Source organism: Sitophilus oryzae, unplaced genomic scaffold (genome assembly GCF_002938485.1).
Source record: "Sitophilus oryzae breed Bouriz unplaced genomic scaffold, Soryzae_2.0 scaffold_1693_pilon_pilon, whole genome shotgun sequence".
Classification (NCBI taxonomy): Eukaryota; Metazoa; Arthropoda; class Insecta; order Coleoptera; family Curculionidae; genus Sitophilus; species Sitophilus oryzae.
Genome location: NW_022146383.1, coordinates 1871414 through 1884098, shown reverse-complemented (window position 1 = coordinate 1884098; position 12685 = coordinate 1871414). Strand labels below are relative to the sequence as shown.

Below are 12685 nucleotides of genomic sequence, written 5' to 3'. Positions count from 1 at the left end.
AACGTTTTGAACATTAAATCGTGTTTTTCTTATCTACTTTTTTCCCCTGACCCTTCAATTCATAATTTCTAATTGTATGATTAGCCTTTCTTTGTTAAATGTAAAGCATAAAAAATTGACTTTTCTACACCCAAATTGGAGATAGAAAACAGAGTGAGAACGTAATGTAATCGACTAAAGAATAAAAAAAATATAAAAAGAAAATAAAAAAGAAAGAGAAAAAAAGTTTATATAAAAATAGTTATTTTTTATTTTTCATTCCATTAATTTATTATACATAATATTAGTTCATTATTCATTACCATACGATACTCTTTATTTATTAATCTTAATAAAAATTAAAAGAAACGATTATAGCAAAAGAAACACCAAAATTGCAGATGAGACCCTCTCTGAGTTAGAGCAAAATGTTAGCGACCAGAAAATAGGATAATAATAAGAAAAGTTGAAGATTCCCTATATCTCTCTTTCCCTATATCTCTCTCCGAAGGAAAACCGGATGTCATTTTCCGGTGTATCACGTTCCCGACGACACGGTAGTGACGGGAAATTTCGCCCTCGTAAAAATTCGGAATCGAGAATTAAGGAAAAAGAATGACCCAATTTTCGGGCTGCTTGATTCTTATTCGATGAGTCCTTACGTCATTTACTTTATACAGTGTTCGGCAATAGTGCGTCGGGTATCTGTAGCTCCTAGAATAAAGAACTTGAGAACTTTGTATAAGTGCAAACCTAAAGTATATGTGAGTGGACAGGGATGATTTTCTTTAAATGGTACACCCTGTATATTATTGCTCATGTGGCTTCCCTTTAGATCACTTTACATAATCCTGAGATATGAGTAAATACATTTCGATAATTTCAGAGATATTAATAAATAAATAAAAAATATATATTTTTGAACCTTTCTTAAAAAAATATTACCAATACAAGAACCTGTCCTGAAATCAAAACTATATGAGGTATTTACTTTAGGTGGTCTATACGTACTTTGCTATAAATATTGTAATCTTAAATCATACAGGGTGTTCAAAATTCTACCCCAAACTTTCTAAAATATATTTTTTTTTTGTTTTTTTAAAGAGAACACCCTATATATTATTTTTATATTAGACGGAGAGTTAAAAAATGAACATTTTTTGTATTTAAAGTATTTCAAAATTTTTAATGGTTTCGAAGATACAAGCAGTTTTATTTCATATGGCTCTTTCAACGGTAAAATACGAGAGAAAAATCAATGGGTGGGGCTTTAATACAAATTTACTGTTGAAAATGCCATATGAAATATAAGACTGCAAATATCTGCGAAACCGTTAAACATTTTAAAATACTTTAAAGGCAAAAAATGTTCATTCTATTGAAAAAATAATATACAGGGTGTTCCATTTAAAAAAAGGAACAAAAATTATTTTATATTTTAGAAAATTTGGCGTAGAATTTTGTACATCCTGTATGATTTACGATTACCTAAATTATAGCAAACTAAGTACAGACCATTTTTAAAATGAATACCTAATATAGTTTTGATATCAGGACACTTCTTGTATTTTTAATAATTTTTTTAAAAAAGGCTGAAAAATATATATTTTTTATTTTTTTATTAATATCTCTGAAACTATCGAAATATATAACGTCAACCTATAGAAGTTTTATGCTGCTATTTTTTCTTTCGGTTTGCATTTAATAAAAATTCCCAAGTTTTTTATTCTAGGAAAATCAAAGAAAAACTAAAAGGTTATACCTACATATTTCTTAAAAATCACCAAAATTGGCCCTCTACAACAAAATATATTATGCTTTAAAAAAACATCAAAATTTGAAGGTGCCCGTATGTTAATTTAAACAGTTCATTGCATGTTAGAACAAAAAAAATTATCTGCTTTTTATCTGCAATTGTCCCCAAGTTATACTCCAACAAAAACCATCATACAAAAAAAGAAAAAAAAAAACGTTTTTAAAAATATATCTATTTCATATTCTTATCGGGGATATTAAGGCAAGATAACGACGCATATTTTCCCGGAAAATATTCCAGTAAACCCTTTATTTTCAGCAGACTTTCCCAAAAAGCTACAACAAAAGAAAACAGGCATCTTTATATTTCAAAGCCGACTTAAAAGCGCAAGAAGGACAAAGCAAAAAAAAAATAAAAAGCCTTAATGCTTACGCTGATGCCATGGCAATATCATTCCACTTTTATTTTTATTGTTACTGCTTCTTCCTTGAAAAGAGTGAAAACTGTAAAAACTTTATTCAATGCAGTGTCTGGTATCTTGTAGAAGGAAAAGTTTGTTAATTTGGGAAAATTTGAGAGATAAAGTAAAATCAATTAGGCCTAAAACTGTGAAAAAGGAGACGCGAGGGACAATGTTGCAAGTTTCCTGTTTTTATTTGCTTTAATTCGATTTCAAAACGTTATTTGATAATTAAATAAAGAAAGAGGTCTGGAGAGGATAGAAGTTTTATTTTTCTACAGTGATCATTGAATTACCAGCTTCAGAGATAATTTCTTAAATTAGATTTATTTTTGTAATGTTATAATAGAAAATTTTGGTTTTCTCTTATATGCATAATTTCGAGGTATATGAAACTCAAATAGTTATTTATGTAACTATGCAAAAAGGACTTATTTGTTGCATGCCGCATGAATTTTGCAGCTCGAGACAAAGTCGGGAGTTAAAAATAATATTAAAAAAATGCACGACTTCCCAGAGTCTTGCAGCAAAACCAAGATCAAGACCAGGACTGGACCCTGCATAACCAAGACCAAGATCAAGTCTTCTTATTACTTGCAAAACAAAGACAAAGACCAAAGAAGTTTTAGTTTGTTCATCACTAAATTTAATTAACATTACAAGTAGTAAATGTAGTTAAAAATACTTAAAATGGATTTGATTTTTAAAATCTATAAGTACACCCTTACCTGCAACTGTCAATGTGGCATTCCTACTCCTCACTTTGCCTAAAGCGTTGCTAGCTTCACACCAGTAGACTCCAGCATCCGATTCCTTTCTTCCTTGAACCACTTTCAAGAAGAACAGGCTTCCTGTTGGTAGTACCACTCTATGAGATCTGGCATCCTGTTGTGTAGTGCGTAGAAGTGACCCATCTTTGTACCTGCATTCAACAAAACATTAATGTATTTTTAAAAATAAAATCTTAATAATATCATATTGTTACTAAAATAAATACAATGACATTTAGAGGCTTGATAATTTGGTAAGCAATAAAGAACTTTTATTTACCATGTAATAGATGGTTCAGGTTCACCCTGTGCATGACAGTTCAGCGTTGCCGGTTCGTGACGGGCTACCGTCGTATCTACAGGGTGTTCTGTTATTCGAGGCGGTTGCTGTGTCGTGTGATGATATGCTGAAACAATAAAAAAATATATTACTATGTATTACGACTGTAGGATACACGAAAACACTGGCGTTTAAATAAAACAACTGCTTTCTGGCTGGCTATCGTAAATTTACTGAACTTATCTTTTTTCCGCATTACGTAAAAGACAGAAATTGTTATTTACAGTCAGTCACAATCCATTTTCACAGGGCTGGTAGATGTCGATAAAAGAAACATATTATGTTTGCTTTACCGTTTTTCAAATAAGTCAAAAATAACCGAGTTATTTTACTCTGAAAATTTCCAAAAAAAAATGTTTACTTAAATTTTGAGAACCACTGCACTGCCATGTTGACAATATCTCTCTATCGTTCTCGATCTTACGCTACATGGAGTAGGTAATTCATCCGCGCTCAAGCCTGTCCATTGCCTCAAGTTCCTCAACATTGAAAGCCTCTTGCGCCCAATCCTCTTCTTTCCTTCGATTTTTCCGTTAGAGATCAATCGGAGAATTTTTTTTTAGAATTTAGAATGAGTGGGAGGGGGGTTAATCACTGCGACCATACAGATCTATTGTGTCCCTCTTCCTTGAGTTATAACTCATCATACAGTCCCAGGGCTTTGACAAAAGCCAGTATCTGGGACGGTTTTATAGAGGGTAGTTACAAGTTATAATACTCTCCAATATCAGTCGTACCAAAGTTCATGGCACGAATGGTTGTCGTCTAGGCGCAATCAGTGATGAGGTGTACTGGTGTTTCTCCATTTTCCCCAGAGAATCTGCATTCGCCGTTTCTTCTTAGTTTCAATCTACTGATGTGTTCAGTCGGAGAAACTCATATCGAGGTCCTCTGGTTATAATATGGTCAATGTATTCAAGTTTTCGTCGCTTGGTAATATTCAGAAGTACTCTGTCGTGCTTCATTCTTCTAAGAACTTTCTCTTCTAAGAACAGGTTCTGGTGCTCCAAAATATGTGAAGCATTCTTCTGCATGTCCACATTTCAAATGTTTTGATTTTATTTATCGTTTCTTATACAAAAGAATCGACCACACATAACACTTTGTAAACTTCTCCAGTATTTTTGAAAATCTGATTTCGTATGAAGGATTGATATGTTGGTTAATCCACCTCGGACAGCTTGTTGGACATAAAATTGCTAAACTGTATTTAACCTCTTTCCTAAACTTTTAATTTAGAATGATTCTAATGATCCCCCTCGAATTTTGGACACCCTATACACTCTGTAAATTATACATTCTCTATTAACAACATTAATCAACTCCACGTGACTTAAATACCCTCACTTTCCCTTCCACCGGAAGAGCGCAAAGCATCGACCTCGCTCCAACTACCATCCACCTTTATGACAATAATCCAGGCAACTTAATCTGGATCTGGGGGGACCGAAGTATTACACGGGCAGCCTTATGGTCGGGCTCTCCATCCGGCGGCGACGCCAAATCCATAGATAATGGAACGGGAAAGTAGAGGATATCGATTATGGGACGGGAAGAGGAGTTAAAGATGGAAAATGGGGGGATTATTAGAAGGATAGGCGTGAATGCAAACGGGGACACGTCCAGGTTTGGATATTGCCGGAATATTGGAACGGGGGGTGTGTGTAATAGTATAAGATGATGATGTAGGTCTTGACAGGAATACGTAAGAAGACTTACTGAAGATAATGTAGTTTAAAGTGATCATATCAAGTATGGAAATATATATATAACTTATATAACTTTGGCAAATTTATTATCTGGCGTTAAGATTTAAATCCTTATTATCTATTACTTATATCAATTGTTATATTATGCTGAATATGCGCAACGTGCTAATTCCATCCATGTTTTCATATTCCACTAAATTTAATTTACCGCATCGCCTGATCGCTTCTTCCACTGCTCATTGAAATATAATAAATTATGAAGAGTTTACCTCGAACAGCAGCTACAATAATTTCTCTCATGTTGTCGACAATACTTGGTCGAGTTTTGTAAACACTGTCTTTAACATATCCCCATAAAAAAACAGACTAGATAAAATCAGGAGCTAGTATTCTATTAATTGGTGAATGCACACTGCATTCCAAACCAAACCAAACTAATAGAATCATATTAATTCTCTCTGATGTAGGATAAGTTTTATTTTCGGCAAATTTCTGAGAATTTTTTTTGTTTTAACTGACATAAAATGATAACTGGTTGTTAAAGTTGGACTAATTAAACAGCTATGTTGAAGTCACGTCAGACATATCAGAGCCACCTAGATTTTATCAAATAATAAAGATCTACTTAGATCAAATCATGTAAATGAAAATATATAGGAAAATCTTTGTTTGAGGGGTAGGCAACCTTAATAGTATTTTGAAGAGACATGAATTCTCCATTGAATATCTGAATAATATATTGGGTGTTCCATTTAAAATAAAAGAGTAACATTCTTTTAAAGGTAACCAGTATTCAATATTAATTTTGTCTCACCCTGTATAACTTTTTGGACCAAGTTTTAATTTGATTTAGAGTACAATAGGCTCTATATTAGGCTATACCGGGTAAATTCCAATTTAGGTGGCTTTTATTGTAATTTAAAAATTGTTCTTTATTTCTAGAAAATGTTAAATATGCCAAAAACCTTACATTTTAGCCATATACTTCTCTTAGAAAACTCACCTTTATTTTTCTCCCAGAATCCGAAAATCGATTAATATATAGGGTACATATATAATACATTACAAAAAATACAACTTTGATATGTAAAGTTTTTTGGGGACACCCTGTAGTCTCTATATTTTTAAAAAGTGCTTTAAAAAAAAACTACATATACTCACAAAATTTCATTTCAATACAAACTGTCGTTCTCCTTAGAGCCTCCGCGGCGTATGAGAGGCGCCACCCTGTATATTCCCAAATATTTTTTAAAAATTTGGGACGCAACAGAAAACATAACAGAATAGGAATTAAAATATTAAATATGGTGTGTATTCTGAATCGGTACGTTTCGGGAATGTACGCATCTAAACGTCGGGTTTACCACAAATATGAGTGTGTATAAAAATGTAGATGGCGCTGCGATACAGGGAAGTTTAGGTAACCACAATTCTGAAAGTGTGTGATACCAATAAATATTATGATTTGTGGAAACTTACACATGTAATTTTTCGGATCTAGCCGACCAGACTAATTTTGACCCGAGGATATCGAATTTGCTATCAAAAAATTGTGGTATACGCGTGTATGTATACCATAATTGAGACGTATGTCACAAATACTACTACTGCACACACAAGGTGTCACAAATATTGTCACACAACCACACGCATACTCACACAAACACACCTACATTAGTGTACACTGATGTTACTCCCTTCGGGCCTCATCACCCAAGTAGCATTTTCACGACTTGCGACCACATGTTTACTAAACACAACGTTGGATTAGTTACAAAAAATAGTTAGCTCCCTACCTTCGGTATTAAAATAAATTTAAACGATTTTATAACGTTGTGCCGACGTTGGACTAGTACTACAGCAAAGTAGAAGCTTCTGCGACGTCGAATAAACGTTGTCTTCTAACCTTTTTTGCTTAAGTGATCTTTAGGTGATTCGGACAACGTAGTTACAACGTTGAACAATATATAGTTTTCCGACGTCAGTTTCAGGACCTATTCCAACCTTATGCAAACGTCGTTTGTTTTACTAATTCCAACGTTGTTTAGATTTCCTTATTCTTACGTTGGTAGGACGTCGAGTCACTACCTTTTTGCAACTGTATTGAACCATAACCTTAAATCTTAAATTTTCACTTCATTGTTCTGTTCAGTCAGACAGTTCAGTGCTGTTTTTGTTTTTATAAAAAAACTTAATTAAAATGGGACATAAGAAAGGTACATATAAAACTAAATTTAAATATACATCGACATATATTACCGATAATTTATCCACTCCCTCGGTTATTTAGATTTTAGAGTGCGGCACAAGCTAGACTCTAGGATGACTAAATTAGGCAATCTTGCGACGAGTACACTACCTGTTAAGGCCGAACTGCGACTTTATTAGTCCAGTATGCGACTACTCGAACTACTCCATCTTAATCTCCAAAACAACAAAGTGAAAGCCGCCATGTTGTTAAATAAGAAAATGTTTCGTTCCTAAAATAGCAATTCCTGCTTTTTGAATACATTAACTTGAAATATTTGATCCTAAAAAACACGCGGAAACAATTTTTTCGACTGCGAATAAATTATTCTCATTTTACTAAAAAAAAATTCAAGAAAATTTTTAAAACTTCTTTAATTTTAAGGCCCATTAGTATTTTTCAAAGTAGAAACAATACATTTATCAATAAAGTTGTTTGCGTTTAACTTTTTTGCCTTGGGTAACGAGTTACAGAGTCGGTTAAAGTATATCAATAATTCTGATCTTCAAACATCCTCCACACTTAAATACTTTTGTTTTGTTTTCCTTCACTGCCAAATAAAAACACTAAATCACCACAATACACCAAAACACTTTTACTTTTACACTGGACGCGCGTTTCGCTAACCATGTTAGCATCATCAGCAGATGATTATAAACTAAAGTACAATCTACAAGATGAGCGTTTATATACTCGCTCAGTGGGCCCCGAGTGGGCGTGGCAAAATCTAGCCAACCGAGTCAGAGCCAACTGAGCGTAACAGTTAGATTTCCGCCACTAGAGTAGTAGGAACAAAGAACTTGAAGGAATTGGACCGTTGACTCTGTTCATACTATCTTTACATTTTTAATTCTGATGCTTTCATATGCATCTAATTGCCTGTAATTTGAGACTTGTTTATTAATTTTAAATTATTAAGATCTATACAATGTTCATTATCAACAATATGTTCAGCAACGCAAGATTTATCTGGTCTACCATATCTTATCTGAGCTAAATGTTCTTTAAATCTAGTTAATATTGATCTTCTACACCCGACCTTTCCAGTGGAGGTGTTTTATCTTTTGGATTACCTAATATATTGTTGATAATGCTAATAATTGTACAGATTGTTAATAATTAAAATTAATTAAACAAGTCTCAAATTACAGGTAATCAAGATGCATATGAAAGCATCAGAATTAATAAATGTAAAGATTGTATGAACAGAGTCAACGGTCCAATTCCTTCAAGTTCTTTGTTCCTACTGATCTAGTGGCGGAAATTCTAACTGTTACGCTCAGTTGGCTCTGACTACGGTTGGCTAGATTTTGCATCACGCCCACTGGGGCCCACTGAGCGAGTATATAAACGCTCATCTTGTAGATTGTACTTTAGTTTATAATCATCTGCTGATGATGCTAACATGGTTAGCGAAACGCGCGTCCAGTGTAAAAGTAAAAGTGTTTTGGTGTATTGTGGTGATTTAGTGTTTTTATTTTGCTGTGTAACACCAAAGGTTCCAACCCTCAACTGTAATTCACTGCCATCTGACATATGTCTCTAACTAAATCATAAAAATAATATTTTTACTATAATTATCCCAATTTAGGATAAAACGCGACTTAGACGCCATATTAGTTTTGTATTTCTGTGAATTAGGATTTTAAACAACGTTGCAGTTTGTACTAAATTAGGCTTCTAGCCAACGTCGGTATCCAACGTCGTTTCGACCCAAAAATTATTCTCCAAACTAGTGCAGACTAGGGTTGGCACGAGGTTGTGCCGACGTTGCGCCCCGACGTTTGGTCGCGTGACACAACGTTGTCCCGACGTCCAAATGCTGCTTGGGCAGTACGGTAAGGAATCAGGAAGCGATGAAACCGATCCCAAAACACAAAAAAAAACAGGAAGCATACGATGCAACGAGGCACCGTGTGCAATCCAGGAGATTGAAAATATGATGGAGAAACAAAAATCAATGATGGAAAATAAAAGGAGCAAACGGGAGCCTAAAACGAGAGCACTGGTGTACACTGGTGTATACAGTTGCGAGTTGTTGAGAATCTTTTCCTTCTCTTTTTTTCCAATTTTTCCTCGCTATTTCTTTCTTGTTCATAACTAGTTAAAAATATATGTTTTCATTTTAGGAAAATGCAGTATAATAATTTCCACTTAACGGTAAGCTACCGGTATTAAAATAAAAAGTCCCCTAAATATCCATTTCCATTTACCTCCAGCACGATTCCTAGGCGTTTTACTTTTAATACCAGCACCGCGTTATCGCTGACCGAAATGGACCCGATTCTAGAGCCAAAACGTTTCGTTTTGCATACAAAACGGCCCAACGAAAACAAATGGCACGTTAAGGATAATTTCTGGAAGGGTCAGCTCCCGATGCTAATCCTTTTCCACCCCCTCCTGCGCCACTGGTGTCTGGATTAATGCGCCCTTTTGTCCCCGGAATATTCCTTTTTCCGGCGCTACGCTGGACCGTAGTATATGGAAATGATCTCCGTCGGTAGTTACGATTTTTGCTGCTCGTTTTTTTTTTATTTTTCGGCCATAGCTGTTTTACTATTATAAAGGTCACTGTTTAATTAAAACCGGGTTTTTTGTTCTTGTTTTATGAAGCGATACGCTTTTGTGGGGAGTAATGAAAATTAATACTTTGTACGGAAGGTTTTTTTTTGTAAGATAAGTCAAAAACATTTATTTTCTTTTGTTGAATATATTTTATTCGTATACCGGGTCGGCATTTCTTGCCTTGGGTACCGATTTTCGTGTCTACGAAGAGTACGGTCATTTTTAGGGTTCCGTACATAGACAAACAGAAAAATTAAAAGACTGCCAGAAGACATACGACGCGCAGGCAAATGTTCCTGTAGCGCATCGACGCAAGTGCCGAAATACGTCCATCTAGCTATCTGTGTTTCGACACTAGTCCGTTAGTCTTAGCATATTCAGAAAGAACATGCTAACCTCCAGCGTTGCCAATTTGTGAGGAATTCCCCAAATTTTGGGGAATCCGGAGCCGATTGGGAATTTTGTGGGGATTATTAATAGGCGGCGAAAATAAGGGGAGTTTCAACATTTTTTGCTGATTGAAAATGGCGTAAAATTTTTAGCTTTAAAAACGGAGCGGGACGATATATCTTTCCCAAATTAAAAATTATAATCTGCTTTTAACTTGTGTTTCCCTTTGCAAATGCTTCAGTTGAAAGAAAATTTAGTGACCTGAAATTATTTAATGACTTCTAGGGAAGGGATTAAAAAACAAGGAGGTAATTTACTAGAGGTTTAATCCCTCTAACATAATATATAATAAATATTGTATTTTTATTAAAATTATTTTTTTTTTGTTTAAATAATCATATGGGGAATTTTTGGTGAATCGGGACATTTTTCTCCCCAAATTGGCGAATTTAATTTAGATTTTTGGGTAGTTTAGAAAATTGACATTGGCAACGCCGCTAACCTCATTCTGTTGTTTGTTGTTTGTTCAAAAACCGGCACACGGCGTAGTACAAGGCTTGGTCATTTTTTAAGAAATTTTTGATTGTTAATTTTATTTTTGTGCAAACTAAACAGTTGTTTTTTATTAAAAAATAGCAGACAAAGGTAAGAAAGGTGATATCCATGCAGAAGTTTTTATTTCACAGGCTATTCTTTCTAGAAATTATACCATCCAGCTCTCCTATTTAATTATTAAATGAAAGTATGAAAGAGATATCAAGGGCTATTCTGTTAAAATATCATCCAGTCTAGGCCCTGTTGTGAACCAGAAGGTCCGCTAAGTTGGATGTTGGATATAGAATGGAAGGAAACAAGGCATAATTGTATGTCCCTTGATGTAGGAGGGTAGGTTTGTTTCTAATAGGCAGTAAAAACAAAAATTCCACTGTGAATCTTCATATTCTAGGCCTGTAAAGATAAATAATTCCTGGAGCTATCTCGAGGTATAGTACTCAAGTCGGAGCGAACCAATTGATAGCACGATGACAAGAAATAATAGCCATCATAAAACTGTAAATATGTATATAACTAGTACAATGTAGCTATTTAACTGTAAGTACAATGTAGCTAGATATTTAGTATTATAAATTAATACAAAATACAATAATTGGTCATTCTTTCCATTCCCATTCAATTCTTCCCATTTAATTATTTCCCATAAAAAAAGGAAAATTAAAATTAAGAGTGCCCTTAACCAAAAATAGTGAAATAAATGGAGATAGTCAAATTTTATATTAACATGTAAGACTTTGAATAAAAAGGTGTAAAAGGATTATAAATGCTGTATTTATATCCTTTAGTATCATGATAATATAAAATTTGAGTAGGTATCTCCATTTATTTCACTGTTTTTGGTTAAGGGCACTCTTAGTTTTAATTGCCTTAAAAATAATATGTAGAATAATAATTTAAATCTCCCGCTCTTTCATAGTTCGTTCCTGTAGCCAAGTAGAGGGCGCTAAAAGCGCAATTTCCCAACATTTTACCGCGCGATTCACCACTCTCTAAACTATTAACTTTCTCTATGGTTCCGTACCCAAAGGGTAAAAACGGGAACCCTATTACTAAGACTTCGCTGTACGTCCGTCCGTCCGTCTGTCACACAGGTCTTCATTTTATGAACCGTTATAGCTAGACAGTTGAAATTTTCACAGATAATGTATCTATGTCGCCGCTATAAGAACAAATACTAAAAACAGAATTAAATAAATGTTTATAAATAAAAAAGTACTTTCACTAAACGTTATCTTTTAAGTAAGAATTTTACATAGAATCTTTCAAGTCATCGGTGGCCGCGTGGTTAAAGCGTTAGGACGCTGCTATGACGTTGAAGCCGTAGTAAGGCAGGTTGGAATCCTAGTCAAGGCGACTTTTTTTAATGTTTTTTTTTTAATTTTTACATATTTTTGCAAATTTATTTTTACTTTTTACATATTTATTATTGATTAATACAATTTTTAGTAATGTGTTTCTTCATTTTTTTTTAAATTACCTATACGCGCATTCAAAATTTCAGCTAAATCGGAAAAAAAGTTTATAATAATATAGTGTCTAATGTTGGTATAGATAATGAATGGTACGGAACCCTTCGTGCGCGAGTCCGACTCGCACTTGACCAATTTTTCTTTCGATAATAAGTACAGACCTTTTTTGAACGCAAAAATATACAAAAAATAAAAGTAGGTGTTATTTAACTCCAGTACAGCATACTAGAAAAGTTTAATGTAAAAACTTTTCAGCTCATATTATAAAATAACTTTTAAACATTGAACAATCTAAAGCTCAGTATATTCATTAAAAAACTGTACGTATTTGATACATACAAAATTCATTAAACTTCTCCTCCAATGTAATTAAATACATCATTATCGTCATTATTATTTATTACAACAGTAATTATAAATAGTTTCAGACAGTTATCTAATATA

General features: G+C 33.8%; 1 protein-coding gene across 1 annotated transcript in view; it reads right to left on the bottom strand.

Moving 5' to 3' along the window:
- Positions 1-12685, bottom strand: part of LOC115881079 (roundabout homolog 2-like) — a 550912-nt gene that overhangs the window by 116285 nt on the left and 421942 nt on the right. The window contains exons 2-3 of the mRNA XM_030898441.1: positions 3246-3372; positions 2924-3117 (exon numbers count right to left, since the gene is read on the bottom strand). Coding sequence (XP_030754301.1) covers positions 2924-3117; positions 3246-3372 — 321 coding nt within the window. The remainder of the gene's footprint in view (positions 1-2923; positions 3118-3245; positions 3373-12685) is intronic.